Source organism: Zosterops lateralis (genome assembly GCF_965231275.1).
Source record: "Zosterops lateralis genome assembly, chromosome: 17".
Lineage (NCBI taxonomy): Eukaryota > Metazoa > Chordata > Aves > Passeriformes > Zosteropidae > Zosterops > Zosterops lateralis.
Genome location: NC_139777.1, coordinates 4,447,195 through 4,469,664, shown reverse-complemented (window position 1 = coordinate 4,469,664; position 22,470 = coordinate 4,447,195). Strand labels below are relative to the sequence as shown.

Here is a 22,470-nt window from a genome sequence, read left to right as displayed (position 1 = left end):
TTTTGTGTTGGTTTTTTTTTTTTCTTTTTTTCTTTTTCTTTTTTTTCTTTTTTTTTTTTTTTTCATTTTGTTTTCTCATTTTTAAAACAATATAGTGCAGCCAGCACTTCTCACAGTAGAATATAATGGTCAATTTTAGTATAAAAAAAAAACATTCTCAGAGATTTGTAAATGCACTTAGTGCTTGAACAGGCTTTCAGGGATACAGTACCTCTTTTCCGAGCACAATCACCTTGGGTTTCATTGGGATACTATTCTTCTTTTACCTTTAAACATCAAAACACTTTGTATTTCGTGGTGAGGAGCCTTTTGTAAATGAACAAATCTATTAAACACAGAATTACACAGAGTGAGTAACGGACCATAATGAGCATTTTGGAATTGTTTGGGTTTTTTTTAAAAAAAAGAGAGAAAAAAAAAAAGGAGGTATGTGAGCACCCTGGTACCGCAACCCAGAACCAAGGTAGAACTGACAGTAAGGGGGGAAATAAAAGAGCCTGGAAGTGTGAGAGCTGGGGGGTTCCCGGGAGACAGGGGCTGAGGGGGTCCCAAACCTCCTGGTTGAGTGGGAAAAAGAGCCGTGGCCACTGTAGGGCCGGGCAAGAGGAGGAGGATGAGGAGGAAGAGGGGTGGGAGGAGACTCTGTAGCAGCCAACACGTAGATGTACAGCCTAGTCAACTAAAAAAAAAAAAAAAATTAATTTAAAAAAAAAAACTGTTCAAGTTTTCAAGTGTTTTTCTTAGATAGCCTCCAGACTGTCCCCAGTTATTAGCTTTAATCAAAGCAGTGCAAGTTACGGACTTCAGCTACAGGTCAGGCGCCAGCTCCCTGCGGCCACGCACCGGCCGCACGCCGGGCTGGGACTGGCCACCACTGGGCTGGCACTGGCCACCACTGGGCTGGCACTGGCCACCATGGAGCCTCCCAGCCACTGCCGTGCCAGGACTGGCCACTGTGGAGCCTCCTGGACAACTGCCAGGTCAGCACTGGCCACCACGGAGCCTCCCAGCCACACACTGGGCTGGGACCCACCCTGGAGCCTCCCGGCCGGCCCTGACACCGGGCTCTGCCCCGTTCTGGGCACCGCCAGCGCAGCAGAGCCTCCCCTCCCCTGGATAGCAGCAACTCGTAGCAATTCCCTGTTCACATTCGTGGAGATAAAATGATTTCTGAGCTATATAGACAAGCGGTCCTTCGGCCTCGGCTTCCAGCTGGTCGCGGGCGTGTCCAGTCTGGGGACCCCGGTGCAACGCCAGTGTCCCGGGAGCCCTTTGGACCCCGCGTCCCCCTCCCTGTCCCCCCGCCCTCGCTGCCGCCGTCCGGTGCCGGCAGCTCGCGCCAAAGTCCTCGCCCTGGGTTTGGGAAGAGCAGCATCGGTCCCTTATCTGTAGACGGGCAGGCGGATGTGGGCGTGCTGGTGGTCCAAGAGCCTTGGCACAGACACGGTCTCGTAGCCCTTGCCCAGCATCTGCTCCTTGATGCAGGGCGGGTGGATGTCGTTGATGAGATACTCCAGGGACTGGAGGCTGCTGCTGAGGATGGAGGTATTGCAGAGGGTCTTGCTGGGCAGCCCCTCGGCCGGGGGCACCCCCAGCTCACGGGGCCCGGCCCCCAGCTCCGGCGGGTTGTAACAGTCGCTGTTGGGGGTCACCAGGATGCTGTTCCAGGGGGGAGCGAAGTACTGCCCCACCGCGAAGTTGCCGTGCATGCAGTTCAAGGGGGACGAGCTCACCTTGTTGCTGTCGGCCGCGCCGCCCAGGCCGTAGGGCCGCGAGGCGCCCGCGCACGTCTCGGGGGACTTGCTGAGAGCCCCCCCGCCGCCGCTGCCCCCGCTGTACATTCGCAGGTGCTGCTGCTGCTGCTTCTGCTGCCACACCAGGTAGTCCATCCCCTCGGGGTAAACGCCCGCCTTGGGTCCCAGGGCGGCGGCCGGGTTGGAGCCCAGCGCCAGCTCGGCGCCCTTGCGGCACTCGGGCAGGACGGTGCCGCCGTAGCCGGGGCCGAAGGCGCCGTGCTTGGCCGGGCTGGGGTGGGCGGCCACGACGGCCGGGCAGCCGGGCTGGGCACCCTGCGCCTGGCACTGCTGATTGATCTGGTAGATGATGCTCTGGATGGAGGGCAGGTTGGAGGGTGGCAGGGCCAGGCTCCTGCCCGCCAGCGGCAGCACCGAGGCCGCCACCGTCACGTTGGGGGGCACGGGACCCTCCAGCTGCTTCTGGCCGCCGTGGTAGCTCAGCTGCCCGGCGCAGGAGGGACCTTGAGCTAAAGTGCTTGAGGCGGGGTAGGGAGCGACGCCCACCTGGGCGGGCGAGAGCTTAGTCCGCTTCCCCTCCGAGTTCTTCACCACGCTTTTGCCGGAGGCTTTGACGATGGCCAGCAGCCCCTGGTAGCCGCCGGCGTGCAGGGGGTAGGGGCTGTACCGCTGCCCCGTGGTGTCATAGCCGTTCACCGTCCGGTTAAGGTGCTTGTGCTGGGGGACCCTGATGTTGGTGGGAAAGATCTTGATGGTCAGCGGGCTGTTGGCCACCTTCTGTGCGTAGGCGTCCAGCTCGGCGGGGCTGGGGTAGCGCGGGGAATGCATGGGGGCCGTCTCGCCTGCGGGAGAAAAGCCTGGGGTGAATCCAGTGCCATCAGAATGAGGGGACAGAGCAGCCCAGCACCATCCTCCCCTCTGGTGGATCCCACCCGCTCCCGGCAGAAACCAGGTCATGGCACCGAGCTGTCCCCTCCCGCTGACGGGAGCCACTTGTAAGTGGCCTAAAATAAACTCGGTGTGGAGAATGGAAATGTCACTTTACCCAACGGGGGAATCTTTCTCTGAGATTGGATTTAAACTACATTATACAAGCAATTTCATGGGTGCTTTGCGCTGCTACGAGAACCTCACCAAAAATGGAAAAGCATTGCATTTACCAGCCATAAATCAGCAGTTCCTATAATGAGCACAAAAATGTCACTTTTATGCAATTTTACAGATGAACAAAACTGGTGAAATTAACTGTGGTAACCTACTGGAGTCAGCAAAAGCCACTGCAGAAAAAAAAAAATTATATATGTATATAGTTTTGTTCCTTTCAAACTCTTTCCTGAGCAAGTTTCTGCCATTCTGGTGTGAAAACTCATTTGTCGTTCCCATTATACTTTCATTTGGAGTTTATCTTGAGTATCCAATGAGCCACCAACTGTGAAAATGATTAAATCTACAAAATCTATCTAATAGATGGAATAAATTAGGTGTTTAAAATCTCCACACACACTCACACGCAGGCACATGCACGTACACGTCGGCACATGGGAATGATGGTTGGTTCCCAAAATTCCCAGCCCTGTCAAGGGATGTCTGTGGCACACTGGGAATGCCAGACCTGGTGCCTGCCCAGAGGAAGGTTTTGCAAGGGAGAGATGGTAAAACTGGGGGGTTTGGGGAGGCCCAGCTTTCCCAGGCAGTGCAGCCCCTCAGTTCCTGGAGCACTCTGGTCCAGGATCAGCAACCTCTGATGTCACCACGTCCTGGGTGACAAAGTCACCATGGAAGAGCTGCACCTCTGGGTACATTCCACATTCCCTAAGAAGGAATTACCAGTCCCAGTCCCACTCTCAGTGACATTTCCATGGCTGTGACATGCCCGGATGAACCACCATTGGCTAAAACCAGGATTCAGCAGGAGGGATGTACTGGAATCTGTGACCACATCACCCCCCCCTCCCAGCAGCAGAGAGGGGACACAGCAGTGAGGCTGTGGCTGCTCTCCATGCTCTCCATCCAGGGGTGCTCTCTGTGCTCTCCATCAGTGCAGTAATTGCCCAGGCAGGACGCAGAGCCTGCGACAGCCATTGCTGCCATTAAGCTGATGTTATGGGCTCTTTACAGGTGTCTTTAAATAGACATTGTTATTAACGAGTGTATTAAGCCAATTAAAACCAGTGCCTTTGAGGAGGATTTAATGGAGCTGCCGGAACACAGGAGGAAGGAACAGCACCAGCAGCTCCCTCTGGCAGGACACGTGAGGACGTGTGGCACCAAGACATCCCAGGCACTGATCCTCTGCCTCTGGAAAGCTCTGGTGCTCCTGCAGAGCCAGCAGGGCAGTGAGGCCACACTGAGGGGGCACGGTGGGCTCTGCTGGGCATGAGCACCCCCCAAGCCAGAGGGTGCAGGCGGCTGCAAATGGGACCCCTCTGCCCAGACACACAGCATGGAATGGCACAGCATGGCATGGCACGGCACGGAATGGCACAGCACGCACATCTGCATTCCCCTTCATGCCAGCACCACTGTCCTTGGAGGTGGCAGCATGGTGAATACTCAATTAACATGACACTAATTAGCTGGTGACACTTGCAGAATCCCTAATGAGCCCATCCCGCAGAAATGCTCCTTTCTGAGGAAAAATATTAAAAAACCGAGGGGCTGTTGCAGGAGGTGGGGAAGGAGGTGGTGTCACCTGCAGGCACTGCAGTTCCCTGACTGAGGACAACCAAAACCCTGTCCCCAAGCACTGGGGCTACAGGTGACACTTTAGGGGTGGCCTCATGCCATGGGACAGCCCCAGGAGGGCATCCCACCCACCATCCCCGGCGTGTGCCTTTGTCGCCTCTTTGCTGCAGCTGGGTTGGATGTGACAAGCCACCAATTGGGTGTGTTGTCACATCTCGGGGTGACGCAGCGCACCCCCGGCGGGAAAATTACAGAGCGGCCGCTTTCCCCGGCGGCTCCCGGCACGCCGGCGGCTGCGGCGCCGCCGCTCTCCGCAGTAATTACTGCTTTTCCACCGGCCTTTAATTGCTGCGAGATGCAAACTCGCCCGAGCCACCGTGGCACCGGCGGGAGCAGCGGGTCCTGACACGGTTGCTCATTGTTTGTCCTCCGTGTTCGTCTCCTCCTGAGCCGCCCCGTGGGGCTGGGAATGCAGCGGATCCCAATACACGGTGGATCCCAATACACGGTGGATCCCAATACACGGTGGATCCCAATACATGGTGGATCCCAATACACGGTGGATCCCGATACACGGCGGATCCTGATACATGGTAGATCCCGATACACAGTGGATCCCAATACACGGCAAATCCCCCAGCTGCTGGTACAGCCGTCACCACCATCCCTAAACCCATCACTTGCCATTCCTAAACCCATCACTTGCCATCCCTAAACCCAGCCACTGCCAGAGACCAGTTTCCCCCACCAGCCCTTTCTCCCAGATGTTTCCTCCCCTCCCGGCTCCTTCCATCCCTGGCATTCCCATGGGATGCGTCCAGCATCCCCCACCCCCAGCTCCCCTCTCCTTCCCTGACCTGCTCTATTTTTTCCAGCCTGCACTCAATAACAGCTAAATAATTGAATCTGCTCAGCAGCCAAAGATTTGGTTTGAATTTTATTGGAATTTTAAATTGTTTTGTTTCTTCGGTATTTTATTACTGTAAATGGAAAATGCATCGCCCGCAGTAATAATCCGATGGCTTTTTATATTACTCTGAGCTTCTGCTTGGAGCATTATTGGAAAGCCAGGCAGAGAGGAGACCCTGGCTAATGGCAGCACGGGCTTATGAGATTATGCCTCCAGCTAAACAACTTTTTACTTTAGCAAATTGGCCACCACACCCAGTCCCAGACACAGATGTAAATCCCAGACCCCGCCAGGGCCGCGGTCCGGAATAAATCTCGGTTTATGGAGCAGGGAGCTCTGGCCCTGCTGTGCCCGGAGCAGCAGGATGAGGCAAAATGTCTGACAGGGACCAGGGATGGCTGCAGGAAGGGTGGGAGAGGTGGGAGAAACCCCTCCCAAAAGCCTCCTCAAACGTGCCCACCTTCTGCCAGCATCACCCACATCCCCCACATCCCACTCACACCCAGCATTCCCTGCATCTCCCAAATCCCCCACATTTGCAGTATTCCTTGTATCCCCTGCATTCCTCTGATCCCTGGTGTCCCCAGGGACCCCCACACCATGCCTGGCTGCAGCCACAGCCCACAAGGTCTAGGAAAAAAAAGGAAGATGGGAGGAAAGGAGGGAAGGGGAAGGGTAACCAGGGTCTGCTTGGTTAAAGCAGTGGTGGGATCAAAATGGCACCAGGAAGGATGCCCAGGACCAGGAAGGAGAGGAATGACACTCAGGACCAGGAAGGATGCTCAGTACTGGGAGGGATGTTCAGGGTCACGAAGAATGTTTAGAATCAGGAAGGACAGAGTGGATTCTCACAACTGGGAAGGATGCTCAGTACTGGGAAGGATGCTCTGGACCAGGAAGGACAGAATGGATGCTGACTATTGGGAAGGATGTTCAGGATCAGGAAGAATGTTTAGAATGAGGAAGGCCAGAATGCACCCTCACTACTAGGAAGGATGCTCAATACTGGGAAGGATGCTCCAGACCAGGAAGGACAGGATGGACACCCAGCACACAGAAGGAAGCTTCATTCTGCTCCCACAGCCCCTGTGTCCCTCAGCCACCAAGCTGGTGCTGGAACATCCCTGGCTGGGTTCCCTCTTCCCTGGAGGAGGATAAGCACAGGCACCAGCAATTTGTGCCTTATTTTCCAGCCCATGAGACTGCACTGTCTGGCAGCTGCCCAGCTCTGGAAGGGGATGGGGAGCAGGATATTTGGGTGCACACAAGGAACAATTTGGGGATCAACACCAGCAGCACCACAGCCTTGAGCAAGGATTCTTCAGGGAGAAGCCAAGTGGGAATGTGGCAGGACACAGCACTTCACTGGTTAACAGCAGCACGAGAGAAACGTGCTGCTCCCTCCCTCCCTCCCTCTCCCCCATTCCTTCCGAGATAAGATGGGACAATCCTTATTTTTACACATCGAAGGCGCTACAATATTTTGCAATAAATGAAAGAAGTAATCTCGGCAGGGAATCTTTATAAAGCTGCCGAAGGCGACGTGTGGCTGGAAGCTTCCCAGCACCAGGGATGGGCCTCGTCTTCCCCTGGTCCCAAAGGAAAACGCTTTTCACCCCTTTAATCAGATGGGGGGGGAAAAAAAGCTGCAATAGAGGGCTCGGCCCCAAAAAGCAGCTCAAGGAAAGCATCTGTCTTCACATTCCACATTCACCCTGGGAAGGGGCATTTTCCTGGAGCCCTGAGCACCCTACTCGACCTCACCCTCCCTGCTCACCCTCCATCCCTGTCCTGTCTTGCTCCTCTTCCAGAATAGCACTGGCATTTACAGCCCTGAGCTCCTGGTTTGTTCCTGCCCAGCCTCTCTGAGCCGGCAGGGCAGAAGGGCAGCAATTAGGCAGGATTTTTAATTGGCACAGGGGCAGGAGGGGTGGGAAGGGGAGCGATGCTGGGTGGAGGCAGGAGCACACTGGGGACCTGAGCAGCAGTGCCAATGGCTCTTATTAAAAAATAATAGTGCTGCAGCCTCCAAATGAATTAAATTCTGTGAGAGCAGAGAGCTCGTCCCCAGCTTTGGGACCAGGATCCCTGTTCCCCTTGCAGCAAGGCAATCCCAATGCCTTCAAAGCTTCAAAAAGCATCAAAAATCCCCTTTTTCTCTGCCTGCCACACTGGGAACAGATTTTGTAAGAGCTAAACCCTAAATATTTGCAAAACACTTGGAAGAAACCTCAATATTTGGAAAACACTTGGAAGAAAACAAACAAAAGCTGCTACATTTAACAAATCAAGACAGTCCTTCAAGTTTTGGGTCTGTGCCCCAAGCAGCAAAGCTGCCTGGCAGGATCTGGCTGCCCTGGAGGACAGAGCCTGGCACAGCTGGCACACGGAGCCAGTGACCCCCATCCAAGGGCAGGGCAGATTCCAGGGGGTCCCAGATGGAGCTGGAGGGTGGCTGGGGAATGCTGCCCTGCCCAGACCGGGGTGACCAATGGGTGGGCATGGAGGGGGTGTTTGGGGGTCACCTGTGGTTTTTTGGGTGCTGCCAGGCAGGGGAGAACTGTGCCCCTGGCTCCGGGTGGGTTGGGCGGCTGCCACATCCCGCGGTCCTCCCACCCCGAGCCAGCAGCGGTTTCTATGGTGACACTGTCCCCAGGATGGGTGGGGCAGAGGCCACCGTGCTGCTTCACATGCCATGGGGATCCCAGCCCCTCTGACTGAAGGGACAGCACCACCTGTGATCACCACCTTGTGCTGTCCCCAAAATCTCTGAGTCCCCCCACTGCAGGACCCCCCAGCCCTGGTGTGGAGCGTCCCCGGTGCCAGGAGCCGAGACAAACACACCGTGGGGCTCCGGGGGCTTAAATTAAACCAACTACAGCAATAATAGTGGGAGAAATCCATCTGAATAAAAACGTAGGTGGCAAACCCCGCGCGGCGGCGGCAGCGCCGGAATCTGCAAAGACAACAAAATTCATGACAAAGCACAAAGGGAAGCGCCGGGCTCGCCGTCCCCAGATATTCATCCGTTAACACGTTCCCTTTTTAGGCTGACATGTCATTTCAGACGGGCCTTTCTTCCTCCCCTTTCTTCTCCCCCTCGTCGCGCGCCAGCTCTGCCGAGGCGGCTGCTGAATTGGATCACCTCGGGGCGAGCACTTTATTATCTGCAGTCAAAGCGTCACCACAAATACCCGTCTACACACACACGTGTCACTTCCCATTTGTCTCCTCCACGAGGTATTAGCGCGGCACCGGCGCCGTGCTCTGTGCCATGCCGGCCACCGTGGCCACCGTGTCACCATGGCCACCACGCCACCGTGCCCCGGTGCCACCCCAAAGCCATCCTGATGCTGTCCCAATGTCAGCCCAGTGCCACCCCAAAGCCAACCTGATGCTGTCCCAATGCCGTCCCAAAGCCATCCTGATGCTGTCCCAATCACACTCCAGTGCCACCCCAAAGCCATCCTGATACTGTCCCAATGTCAGCCCAGTGTCACCCCAAAGCCAACCTGATGCTGTCCCAATGCCACCCTCACTACATTCAAGTGCAATACTGCCCTAATGTCACTTACGTGTCACCCAAGACTGCCCAAGCACAGCCCAGAGGCCACCCCAACTGCCACCCCAGTGCCACCCATCTGAAACCAAGAGAGCCCTAAAGCCACCCCAAAGGCACCCTGAGGCCACTCCAACACAACCACCAGCCCAATGTCACCCCAGTGCTGTCCCAGTGCCACCTTTCAGAAGCCCTGATGTCACTTCACCACAGAGCCTCCAAGGGATCCCAAGACCAGGAGGGCACCCCACTACTTCTGTTGGCCCTGCAGCTCATCCCAGTTGCCCCTGTGCTCACTCATCCACAGCCAATTAATATTTGAATTAATTTAAGACATGAGTTCTGCACCTGCTGAGGGGAGCAGGGTGGGCACCCCCAAAGCCGAGTGCCCCATACTGGTGTCTGCCAATGCCCAGGAGCCTGATTTGTGGCCAATGGACCATCCCAATCCTGGGAAATTTGGACACAAATCAAACCTTCCCATGCACTGCACCATTACCAGCCAAACCCACCCCAAATCCAGAGCTGTGACCTGGATGGGCACTGAGCAGCCCCACCTCACCCTCCATCCCCACACATGACCAATGGAAAAGTGGTTTTGCAGCAATTCCTGGCAGGGAAAGTGCAAGTCAACAGCACATTTTGGGCCCAGCAGTTAATTGAACTTCTTTTTATGGCACGTATATAAATACACAGAACCATCATTAACCAATCCCTTCCAGAAACTGAAAATGAAAGAATTAATCTTACTTCACTCATGTGTAACCCCTCATGAAATTAAAATGATATTTTATGGGTGTGTACGAAAGCAAAGCCTCGCTGCAGCCACTCTAATGAAAATGCCCTTGGAACAAGCAGAATTGGGTAACGAGAAGCCATTAAATGGGGCCTCATCCCATGTGCAATTAATGGGTTTATCACTGATGAGAATCCCCACAGGTGCAGGGAGAGCTGTGGGTGACCCTGGAGCTGAATCCCTGGCATGGAGCCCTGGCCATACCTCTCATTAGGGCCATCCCCTCGTTAGTGTTTTAACATTGAGATCGACCCTGAGAGGGTTTGTGCCACCCCCAAAGAGCCATTTATCACATTGTCCCAGTGGGGCTGAGGTGACAGCTCCCATGGGACCCCCAGCATGGAGGATGTGAACGGTGAAAGAATCCCCAGACTGGTTTGAGTTGGGAAAGACCTTAAAGCTCATCCAGTGCCACCCCCTGCCAGGTGGCCCTGGAGGGACACCTTCCACTATCTCAGGTTGCTCCAAGCCCTGTCCAACCTGACCTTGGACATCACCAGGGACAGGAGAGCTACAGCTTCTCTGGACAATTTGTGCCAAGGCCTCACCTCCCTCACACAGAAGAATTTTTTCTCAAAATCCCATCCATCCCCGCCCTCTGGCCGTGTGACGCCATTCCTACTCATCCTGTCATTCCACAGTCTTGTAAATAATCTCTTCTCCATCTTTCTTGTAGGCCATGAAAAATGCTCATGAAGTTCACCTCTGTGAACTCCCCATGGCCCCCAGCCCCTTTAGGGGGACACACATCCTGCTCCCTGCCACACTCCCAGCCCCAGGCTGGCTGCAGGAGGGCACATGGAAAGTAACATTTCATTAAATAACATCCACTGCTCTGTGACTGCTGAGAGTAGGAGCAGCAAAGAGTTTGGCCAAGCTGAGAGGGGCATTATTTGATTTATAATTTAAATAAAGCTCAGGATTCCTGTAATGCGCCCAGGATAAAATCAAAAGGGACCAGGCTGCTGGAGTTAATTGGACATGATATTTTCCTGAGGATGCTGCTTCTCCACAGGCTCCTGCTCCTCTGCTGGAGGCAGGAGGCACAGGCAGGGCTGGAAGGGCTCTGGCACCTTCCTGCATCCTCCTCAAGGCATGCCAGGCTGGTTCCTACAGAACAGCCTTGGGAATACCACTGGCAACAGCAGCAAAGTCACCTCCACTTTATCAGGACAGGTTTTGTGGATGCTCCGGGCCCGCTGGGATGCAGCCACACCAACGTGGGGGGCACAGAGATGGGGGGACAACAATCAGCAGGAAGGGCCAGGGGCAGAACCAGGGGGGTGAAGGCGCCAGCAGCTCCCTGCATGGGCAGGAAAATGAGTCAGCTCACCTTTTACGTGAAATTAATACCAAAATTAATCAGCGGCGCGGGCAGGATAATAGGATTTCACAGTGGTGCCGGGCCAGACGGCCAATGTGCCGAGAGCCAGACTCATTTAATATCGACAGAAACAATGCCAGAGGACAGAAATAAGACCCATAAAGATAATTACTGAGATACTCAGGAGCAAATTAAGTAATCAGAGGCACTTCTAAATTGTGCCTGGTTTGAAGAGCGCGCTCTCCGTGCCGATTCCCCGCGCGGGCGTTCCGGTGGCGGCGGGAGCTCGGCCCCGTGCTGGCTCCCCGGCCCCTCCACTGTGCTTCCCACAGGTGCCATAAATAAGGAAGGGAAAATTGTATTCCAAGCCAGATGCGTGGCCCTGGATGTCACCTGCAATTTAATTTGCGCTGGCGGGAGGCAGAGAGGAGCGAGTCGTGCCGCGTTTGCCCATAATGAGCGGAAACGTACGGGCAGCTAAACTTTGATTAAGGTGACCTGGCTGGTGGCAGCTGGTGGCGAGCACAGCGTGGGGGTCCAGCAGGGAGCTTGGCTGCTGCCACCCATCCCAGGGGACACAAGGCTCTAAGCATGGTCCTGCTGGAGGGATGGGGTGAGACCAGTCAGAAACTCTGTCTCGTGGGTCTGGGATGGGGTCAAACCTCTGCCCTCATCCCACTGGCACAACTCCAGGACCACTGGGGCTGGGACTCTCTTAGGATGCAGGCAGCTGTATCCAGGAGCATCTCTCACACCAAATAAGGTCTCCTGCCCAAACCTCCTTATTTCAGCACCCACGGCAGGGTGGGAAATGCTAGAAAACACCAACCCCCGCCCAGCACAAAGGTGCATCTGAGCTTTGTTCCATGAGCCGAGGTGGTCCTTAGCTCAGAACTGCATCCAGGGAATGCTGTGGGGACCAGCAGGTGTATCCTGACCTCAGGATCACAATGAGCTCACACAGAGATCCTTGGTGCCAAACACCTCCAGTCTCCAGAAAACCCTGTCAGGCTCATCCTGCCCATGGGGCTCAGACCCTGTGGGCACAGCTGAGCTCATTATTCCATGGCAGTGAGGTGCCCCAGGATTCAGCACCTCTCACCAGCCCTGTGCAGCCACAATGCTCAGGTGTGATGGATAACAAATAATTTTACCAAAGCAGCATCCTTTATCCTTCCAGACACCAACAAGGAGGAGACCTGGGAGGCACTGCATGCTCCAGTGCAGTCCAAGCTGCACTGTGACACCTGGGTGCCCAAATCCCACCTCTGGCCTGGGTGTCCTATTCCCTGTGCTGGCCACTGGGGAGCTGCACACAAAAAATCATGGAATCCAGAATGGTTTGTATTGGAAATGACCTTAAAGACTTCACCTCCCTCCCATGGGCAGACACACCTTCTGCTCCAAGCCCTGTCCAACCTGGCCATGAACATTTCCACAGATAAGTTTCAGGGATAAAAGAACTTCTAGAGATAAAATAACTTCCCAAAGATAAATAACCCTCCTGGCTGGCAGTGCAATGCTGAAGTGATGATTGGGGTCCCCAGGGAGGCTGAGCATCATCCAAAATCCATGCCCAGCTTGCCCAAACCCCATGCCCAGCTCTCCTGGCTGCTCAGGGTGCCCAGGTAGAGGGAAAAAAAAATGTCTACGGGAAAATCCAGCTCATTAAACAAACACCCGGGGGCTGTCACAGCCTAACAAGCAGAGCTTTAGCAGCTGATTTGTCTTCAGCCGGCAATGTTTAAAAATCCAACTGAGACCAGCAGAAAAATATCCACTCCCCTCTTTAAAACACACATTCATCACTTGAGAATCTTAATGCGCCTTTCCCAGCCGGGGAGGTCAAACACGCCTGCCTAAAGCAGGCTCATTAAATATACATTTAATCACGGTTTGGATTGAGAGACAAAGGCTGGGAGAGACAGGTGCTTTGCCGGAGTGACCTTTTGGATCCCATTTTAATGTAACTAGTTTACAGCTTATCTGAAAGGCCAGCTCCTGGGGAAGGCGAGCTGCGGCAAAATGGGGAAAGTAATTAGGGGGGGAAGGGCCGGGGAGGTTTGGGGGGCCGACTGCACCATCCTCTGCCGCCACCACGCTTCCCAAGCAGCTCTGCAACATTTGCTGAAGTTGGACTTATCAACCACAGAACCCAATTTAATTTGCTTATCTTGGCTCCTTCCTCCCCCTCTCCTCCCCACTTCTCCTGCTCTTTTTAATTATCAGTTAAATAAATGTCTTTTTCAATAAGGGAAACAGCATCAAAGCGGGCGCCCGCCCCCAGGGCACTTACACTTGCGTGGCTCCAGCGCCTTGTTGGGGCAGGGGAGGTGCTGGGCTGGGGGGTTCTGGGTCCTCTGCAGACAGGCCAGCATGGTCCGGGCTTCCCTGCGGGCGCTGCCGCCCCACACCCTGCAAGAGAGAAGACACACGGTGAGACAGTGACCTGCCACCCCCTGCCACCACCCCCTGCCACCACCCCCTGCCACCACCCTGTGCCACCACTCCCGCGCCCACCCGGCAGGAGCTCCCCGGCACTCAGTGCCTTTGCTCCTCTGGAGATAAACAACCAGCTCTGAAAGCCTGAAATGAATAGGGATGTATATAAAATAAATATGAAGGTCTCAGCAGGTGATCTGCGCTTCCCGCAGAGCTTTCCTCTGTCCTTCCCACCGGGAATGTGGCAGAGCTGTGGTGTCCCGGCAGCGCCAGACCGCTCTGCTGGCGCGCCAGCCGGTGCCTCCCGGCACGGAGTGACCCCGGCCAAGGCTGGGGAAAGGCAGTGTTAACATCACACTCGGGGTCCTGGGATTCTGTCGCCAGCTCACAGCTGGCATCGAAATCTGCTCGACAAAAGCTGGAGGGGTCAGGCCAAAGTCGTCGTCACCACGGTGCTGCTCATTGTACATCCTTCCCCCAGCCGCTGCCGGGCCTCTGAGTTATAACCAGTTGCTGCTGACACCCTCCCACTGCTCCAGCTGGCACAGGGAGTGATATTCCCACTCGGAGAGGGCAGGGAGATGTAGGCAGGAGCAGCTGAACAGCGGGCATGGTGCCCATCCACCAGTGTTTGGTGCCCAACACCATGTTGTAGCTCTCTGTCTGAACGTTTATGGGTGGCTGGGGGTCACAACTGGACATCGTGGATGGGTGTCACTGCTGGGTACGTCACTCCATCTTCTCCTTTGTGGGAATTGTGTCCTCCTGCAGCCATCTGGGATGTTTCCTGCATCTCCCAGTGCTGGCACCAGCGTGCAGGGGAGTGATGCGGTGGCCTCAGGCAGGCACTGGCAGAGGCTGTGATCCCCTTGTGACCACCAGCACCAGGAAACAAAGCATGGATGGATATTCCTTGAGCTGTGCCCAGGGCTCTCCAAGCTCTGCTGGTTTAAATGTCACCCTTCAAAACACCTTCACAGCCACCACGGGCGCAGACATCGGGACCTGTGCTGCTTGCTCCTGCTCTGTGCCCTCCACCAGGCAGGGGGTGCAAGGCTCTGGGATAATCCCCAGGATGCGATCCATGCAGGGTGCCCATGCCTTAGCTGGGCTCATCAGGCTCAGGGTCTCACCCCAACTCCCCCAGCAAACCAGGGACAAGGAGAGACTCGTCGGCTAAAGGTGTGAGGAAGAGGAGGAGGAGGAGGAGTAGGAGGAGGAGGAGGAGGGGAGGAAGTCATCTAATACCGAGCAGGTGTCTGGAGAACCCAAATTGTGCTGTTTTCTCCTAATAATGAAGTATTCATGAGTAAAAGCCTTTTTCACTACTTTCTTAAGATACTAATTTCACAACAAGCGCCTTGTTACCATGCAATTATTCCAATCGTGCATTTCTCCCAGATTCCATCTGTCCTCGCGCTCTCTAAATGAAAGACAATCATGTAACCACCTTTCATTATTCACTATTTTACTTTCAGCAAAGGTACCCTGAAAGAAATGATTTCCTCTGAAAGGGACTTTTATTCAGTTTCAAAACCAATTTTCTCCTATTACTGTCTTAAAAAAAAAAAGGAGGGGGGCAGGGAGGTGTTTTTATTTCATGCATTACATATCCTTTGTTAACGCAGCTCGCAGTAAAAGCAGCCGTATCCATTTTCTGGCTTCGATTTCTGGTAATTTTAAAATATGCCATTACAATCAGGCAGAAATTATACAGTTTGAAAAGAGAATGAAGTGCTTCTTATTCAGAGCCTGAGCGCACTTGACTGCCAGGAGTTCTCCTCTCTCTGCTGGGACTCGGGGTTCATTACGCAGCCCCACTCCCGGCGCCTTGGCTCCCCCGGCACGTGCCCAGCGCCCGGATTTTCCATGATGGGAGATGCCACCCTGACCTTGTCCCCATTCCTGTCCCTGTCCCTGATGGGTGGCCCTGTGCGTGGCACCCAGAGCCATGCAGGGGATGGATGATGGCACCAGCTCTCACCGTACCTGAGCCTGAGCTCCGCAGTGACCTCAGGGCTGGCGTCCCGCCGGGTGTCACCATCTGGCCGATTAGTGCCGGACGTCACCCGCTCCCTGCGCCGGGGCAGCTCCTCGCGGGGACACTGACCCGTGTCCCTGCAGGACACGGGCGGCGTGGGCGGCTCGTGCCACTGCTGGATGAGGATCACATCCCTGGTGGTCCCTGGGGCATGTGGGGATGAGAGCAAGGAGGAAGCACCCCAGGGAATCACCGAATCCATGTGCTGGCACAGGGAGGGTGTGGATGCAGCCTGTCACAGGAGCCCAGCAGATCCCTGGGGACACCCCCAGGCTGGGTTGTCCCCACCACTGCTCCCTGCGCCCTGCCAGACACAGCCCAGCTCCCTCCTGGAGCCATCCCGACCCTGGGCACGGATCATCATCGGCAGCAGGCGGGAGAGGCGCGGGAGCCACACGCCAAACTGAATAAAGCCACCGATTAATTCAGACCCTGCTGCTGCCCCCGTCTCCCGGGCGTCTCGCAGCTGAGATGATTTTTCCGACAGCTACGCTGAGCCTCACCCCACCTTCAGAGCCACGCTCAGAATAGGGAAGGCTCCGGTGCCACAACCCCACAACGGCGTCCATCTGTCCAGCCCAGCACCCTGCAGGGAGCCCCAGAAGGGCCGTGGGCGAGCGGGTGGGCGCCTGGCACAATGGGCATCTGTGCCACGGTGGCATTTCGCTAATGCCGCTCCGAAAAGCCCCTGAATCAGCTGATGGGAATTGGGCGCTGGGCTGTCCAACGCTTAGCGCCGGCTTAGTTAGCTCCATCTGCATTTGAACTAATTCCAATCAGCAGGATCCGATTTAGTTCAAGCTGCTCTGGCTCTTTCGTGGCAGGAAAGGCAACACTCAGCAGTTTTGCTGGAACACCCCAAGTCCACACAGCCTCTGCCCAGGTTGTGCCCATGCACCCATCATCATCCAGCACTGGTGCACAAGGCGAGTCCCACCAACAGTGGGGTCCCTTGGGGACGTCTGGAGCAAGATCCCCCTGAAGTACCAACCCCACATCCCACAGCTCTGGCATCACCCAATCAATCACAGAATGTTTTGGGTTGGAAGGGACATTAAAGCCCATTCTGTTACACTTCTTGCCATGCACAGGGATGTCTTCCACTATCCCAAGTTGCTCCAAGCCCTGTCCAACCTGGCCTTGAACACTTCCAGGGACAGGGGAGCCACAACTCCATCCTTCCCTTCTCTCACCACTCCATCCTGCCCCACACCCAGCTAATCCATCTCGACATCGCACTATTTATAAGCCCAAGGTCTTTGTGACTTTAATAAAAAACACCACCCTCTATGTCTAAAGCCCCAGTGATGGGAGGGTTTGGCACCTCCTCTGACATCAGCGGCTGATAAGTCGGGCTTATCTCCTCAGAGAGCCCTGCGAAGGTCCCTCCGGCGAGATAAGGCCAGCGCAGCTGTCGATAGAGGCTTTCGCAGGCGAGGATTTTGATAAAAGAAAATGTGACGGGAGGGGGGAAGAGAAGAAAAAAGGAACTTTTAAAGTCTCAGCCTGAAGTGGGTCTGTGCAGCTGCTGAGCTGTGGCAGGGCAGGGACGGTGAGGGACAAGGTCTTGGTCACCATCCAAGCTTGTGGAACAAGTCCAGGTCCTTCCCTGGTGTTATTGGGGTGCAATCCCATAAAAAAGGAGTTTTTGGGGTTAGGTGAGGAAAAGGGGGCAGGACCAGAGATGCTGCAAAGCTGTTTGAGTCACACTATGGCCATGTCCCCCCTGGCTATTAAAAGCCAGCAATGGGTTTGGCACAAGGACAGGAGGTGACAGGTCACCCTGGCTGGGAGAGGCACAGGAGACTCCTGACAGTGCCAGACAGACACACAGACAGCACAGGATGAGGTCAAGGTTGGCAGCAAACAGAGAAACAAAGCAAAAGCCCTCACTGGCCCCTGGTGTGCAGAGTACACCCAAAGTACAACTGGGAACGCCCTTGTCCCTCCAGGGACGGAGGAGAATCCAACCACACCAGCAGGGAGCAGCTCCCGTTTCTCACAGCCCCGGGGACATTGGAACTCCCTCTCACCACCCCCTACTACTGCCACCACCACTGGTCCCACAGACACTGATTTCCCATCCTATGGCAAGGGTAAGGAGGTGCCAGAGGAGGAAGGACTCCCCTCTGCACACAGTGGATGCCCACCCCACTGCAGGGCAAGCAGGACTTTGGCTGCTGCTGCTGCAGGACAAGCAGGACTTTGGCTGGCACTGCATCTCCCGTCCAGATTTAGGATGGAGAGGATGCAGGGATGCCACAGCTCAGCCCTAACAAGCGCTGAGCACAGAAAGGTCACCCCACTGTGAACCACGGGGAACATCAGGTAAAATAAAACCCAAAGTTTGTCACCGCCGGTCACCCTACGACCTTCCCTTGCCCGACCTTCCCTCATCCCGCCCGGCTAATCCGCTCCCCTCCGCGTGCTCCAGCCCCGGGCCTTTCAGGGGGCCCTGTTAATAATTAAATGTTAATCTAAAAAGCAATTTTAGCTGCAGTGCTGCAGATCTGGTTAGAGATTACATTAGCATGTAAGAGTCAAGGGTAATTTTCTCTAACCCCTCTTGTGATCTTTAAAACCCGCAGATCTTAAAGCAACACCAGCTCCTCTGATTAAAATTGGAAGCTGGGGTTTGCGACGGATAATGATGCTGGAAGTGATTATTTTGCTGCTCGGGGTCTCGCTGGGATGTGGGGACTGTGGGGGGCAGGGGGAGAGACCCAGAGCAGCCAAGTGGCTTCTCCCAGCCCATGCTCTGTGGAGATGCTGGGAAGGTGCTGGGGCAAGCCCCAGACCCAGCACTGAGTAGAGCTGTGACACCCTGAGCATCCCTATTTCCCACTTTTATGGGCTGCTGTGACACCAGGATGGCACGGAGCCCACCAGCTGTGGCACAGTGCCAGAGACAGAGTGGCACTGGACCAGGACCCTCACTGCTGGCATCCTACAGCAGCATCTCATATCTCTCCCACTCCACCCAGAGATGAAGTTTCTGCCCTCATGGCAGCTCCAAGGAGAAACCCCTTGGACTGTTCAAGAAAGTCAACATCAAAAAATACCCCAAAATAACCTTTTGCTCACAAGAAGAGCCAAAAGAACTGGGACAGGGCAAGGCAAATCACCTCCTGAGCAGTTCCAAAGACCCTATGGAAGAAATACCATATCAGATGTGCCCGTAAGGATGGAATTTAAAAAAACTCAACTATTTGAGTGCTATTGAGCATTTGCAGACGTCCTCCGTGCAGGGCTCGGGCGGCCTGGTTAAATTTATGTGTCAGCTTTAAGGAGGCCTCTCATCAAATGAGCTATTTTGGGCAGAGATTAAAGATCTATTTTCGCTGCGAGCGGGAACAGCTCTCGAACAGGTTAATAATGATTCTGGAAAGCCAAGCGCCTCCAGCACCCCGGGGCAGGAACCCAGAGCCCTGGGTGCTGTTGGGGGGCTCCTGAGGCTCCCTGAGACAGGAAGATGAGGGATCACAGTGCAGCAATTCCCCCCTCCCCACTGCCATCCTGCCGGGGAGGGAGGCACCCCGCGTGCTGCGGCGGGCGCCGAGCAGCCGTGGGTAATTGGAAGTGGCAGACGCTGGCACGGCGCTGCCGAGAAGGTCATTACGTGGCACTGGGAACAAAATGCCAGGAGCCAGGGGGGAGAGGCCCCGTTAGCAAAGGTCAGGGCCCCGCTCGGGTGCCGTCGGTGTTTTTGGCAGGGCTCAGCCCTGGCTGCGTGCACCGAGGTCCCGGCAGGGCCAGCGCGCAGCGGGAGGGCAGGATCTGCCAGGTCCTGCCAGACATGTAGGGACGTGTCCCCTTGGATGTGGCACCGGCTCCTCAAAGCAAAACTCACTGATCCGACACGGTCGTGCCCGTTCCTTCCTCCTGCACGCGGGTGGGGAACAGGGAGTGGGGGGAGCTGTCCATCATGGATGCTCGGGATGCTCACGGGTTTTAGTCCCAACCCCAGCACAGACCTGGGATCAGGCAGCAGAAAAGCCAAGTCGCTCCATAGAGCAGCAATTAAAAACACTCTGGACCCCAACAAGCCAGGAGCCAACCCCAGGGCAACCACACCATGGGCATTCACAGCATTTGCACCTGCAACTGAGACCCAACAAACTCAGCAGTGCAGAGACCAAAGCTCCCCATCACAGCTCCTGGCTCATTCTTGCCTCATCCCAGGGGTTTGATTGTCCTCTGCAGTGACAGTCCCTGTGCTCCCATGGCCGTGGTGCCCCGTCCAGCTGCCCCACACTCGGCAGCCGGGCGCGCTCCACTCCGTAATTACAGCCCCAAGTGCCGGAGCTGTGAAAGAATCTGACGAAGGAATCCAGGGTAGATCACGCTGCTGAAATTACTATAATCAAAGGCTTTCACAAAGGCTTCAAATGCAACCAATTACCCTGAAAGGCGAGGCAAGAAAGAAAACAAATTAACATGTTTGCACAGAGCCTCGGCACAGCGCACACATCGCCCCGCGCCGCCCTCGACCCCAGCCGGCCACACTCTCCATCCTCAGTCCCAGTCCCCATCCCTGGCTACCCTCTCATCCTCCCTGGCTACCAGCTCTCCATCCCTATGGCTGGGCCTTATCCCACATCCTGCTCTGCTCGCAGCTGCACACAAAGGGGCTCTGTGCCCGTCCCTCACCCCGCAGCCGCCCACTGCCCCGCCGGCACACAAAAGCCCTGCCTGTGCCACGGCCGAGGCTCCAGCGCAGGCTCAGGGGCTTGCCAGGGTGGCCTGGGGAAACCTCCCTCGCTCCCTCCTTCCTCCCCCAATGCTGGAGGGGTCCCCAGGCCAAGGGAGAGGAGGGTGGTCCTCAAAGGCACCTATTGAGTGCAGCCCTGCATTGCCCACCAACAGCTGGGGGAGCTTCTCACAGCGGGGACCCCCCATCTTCCCCTCCTTCCACTTTGTGCTGCCAGGGTGGAGGGGAAAAAAAAATAAAAATCAACTTCTTCCTTTTAATATTTAACGCGAGTCCATCACCCTCAGTCTATTTGGTAACACAAAGCTCTGGAGATTTAAACCCTTCTCACCCGGAGAGATGGAAATGAATGGTGCTCTTTAATGAGCTGGTTCAGCAGAAAAGATAGATTTCCAAGATTACCGTAGGAATTCTTATAATTGATGTGTACTTTTGTAACAAGGATTATACCACCATCCGGTCAAGTAATTCCAGCTCTTTTCCCCCTTCTCCCAAGCTCACCCTGCTTTTGGGGTTCCCTGGGGAGAGGGAGCAGGCTGTGTCCTTGTGGGGAGAAAGCAACTCAGGAGGGGGAGGAAGAAAAAGACAAAGAAAAATTAAACAGTTTTTTCTCATTCAGCCCTACACAACCTAACACAGCCACGGAATTGGAAAATAAGGCATCTCTCCAGTTTTTCCCTATTTGTTTTACAAATCCCCACTTTCCCCACCGATCACCGAGGAGGCCGGATGAACCGCTGAATGCCGAGTAATTAATTAAAAGGAACAGAGAACAATACTCAGCGCTGCCGAAGAACACGGAGTTTCCCTTCAGATGTTTATAGCAATTGTATGAAAATGTACCAGGCGGGATGGTGAGAGCTGACAGGCGGGATTGGGAGCAGCCGGGATAGGAGCTGCCTGCCTCCCCCGCCTGATTGGCATTAATTGTGCGCGTTTGCAAAGCAGAACGGAAAGTCTGACACGAGCTGCGAGCCAACATTTCTTTCTAATAGTCTTAATGATTACACGAGAGCTGATGATCATCGCGGGGTGTTAATAGCCCGGAGAGCGGCTCCCACTGCTCCCGGTGGGGACAAGCAGGGATGTCCCAGCCCAGCTCCCCCCAGGGTGGGCTGGGGTGTGCTGGGATCAGCTCAAGGGGTCCCCTGCAGCCACATCACTGCCTGTCAGGCTGTAAAACTCTGACAAGGGGACAGGAAGGACATGGAGGGGACAGGAAGGACAAGGAGGGGACAGCAGCCTCCTGCTCCATCCTCATCTCCAGGCTCTACCCCATCGGAGGGGTGGCAGCATCAGGAGGGGGAATGTCACCCACACTGAGCCAGCTGTGCAGCAGGAGTGTCCCCAGGCTGAGGGAAGCACGGGGCCACCCTGCTCCTCCTACAGGTGCCCCAAACCAGCTCTGCCACAGCCCCATCCCCAGCAGGTACCACAGCAGGGGCTGGGGCTGCTGCCCTGGAGAGTGAGCACAGACTGCAAATACCCCACCGACCAGCAGAGCCCATCATTAAGAGCTGATTAATGAACACACCAGTTTTCCCGACGCTTTACAAGGCTGTTTTTCTGGATGTCCTTGAGTTTGGCTGCCGCAGAGGCGAGCGGGAGCTGGGTGGGCTCGGGGAGCTGCTCCGACCACGGCACAGACAGAGCCAGACGTGCACAAAAACCCTGCACAGCCCCGGCCCGGCCAGGTTTACACGGGAGGAAAAATCGATGGCCATCGATCTGCAATACAAAGGGAGCGTGGAGCTGGCAGACAGACCGGGCTGCCATCTGACCGGGGCTGTGCAGGGGACACGGCCAGGGTCACCTCGCTGACACAGGGGACACACTGGGGTCACATTGCTGGGGACACACAGGAGCATGGCCAGCAGCAGCAATGACCACCCCACCTGCACCAGGTCCCATGGGCAGCACGGCCAGGCCATGTGCCACAAAGCCTGGCAGCAGCAGCAGCAGCCAGGGCACATCCATGGTGTGTGTGGGTGGCCCTTGGCCGTGTCCTTGCCGGGTGTCACCTGCTGTCACCTGCTGAGCCTCCCCCAGCTGGATGGAGAGACGTTCTCAGCCCAGCTCTGAGCTGTTTGATTTGTTTTATCATTCTGCACTGGCCAACAGATCACTCAGCTTTGGGCTTTCTGAGCTCACTAATAATCGTTCCCTGATGAAAAGAAATCGAGACTTGGTCCCTTTCTTCTTTCTCCCCCTCTTTCCAAAAAAAAAAGTCCGTAAAGAAGAGCTATAA

The 22,470-nt window shown here is 55.4% G+C and overlaps 1 protein-coding gene across 1 annotated transcript; it reads right to left on the bottom strand.

Annotated features, from left to right (window-relative positions):
• FAM222A (family with sequence similarity 222 member A) lies at positions 1–21,131 on the bottom strand. The gene is made up of 3 exons (XM_083873833.1): positions 21,066–21,131; positions 13,325–13,443; positions 1–2,596 (listed from the first exon to the last, which is right to left on the bottom strand). Exons 2-3 carry the CDS (start codon positions 13,404–13,406, stop codon positions 1,383–1,385), a joined length of 1,296 nt encoding a protein of 431 aa, XP_083729959.1. The 5' UTR covers positions 13,407–13,443; positions 21,066–21,131; the 3' UTR covers positions 1–1,382.
• Between the last annotated feature and the right edge of the window lie 1,339 nt (positions 21,132–22,470).

Bases quoted from the DNA above. Each gene is read 5' to 3' on its own strand.
- FAM222A (XM_083873833.1), bottom strand. From the start codon at position 13,406: ATGCTGGCCTGTCTGCAGAGGACCCAGAACCCCCCAGCCCAGCACCTC. The intron at 2,597-13,324 runs GTAAGTGCCCTG...TTTCTCCCGCAG, and splicing joins GGCGCTGGAGCCACGCAAGT to GCGAGACGGCCCCCATGCAT.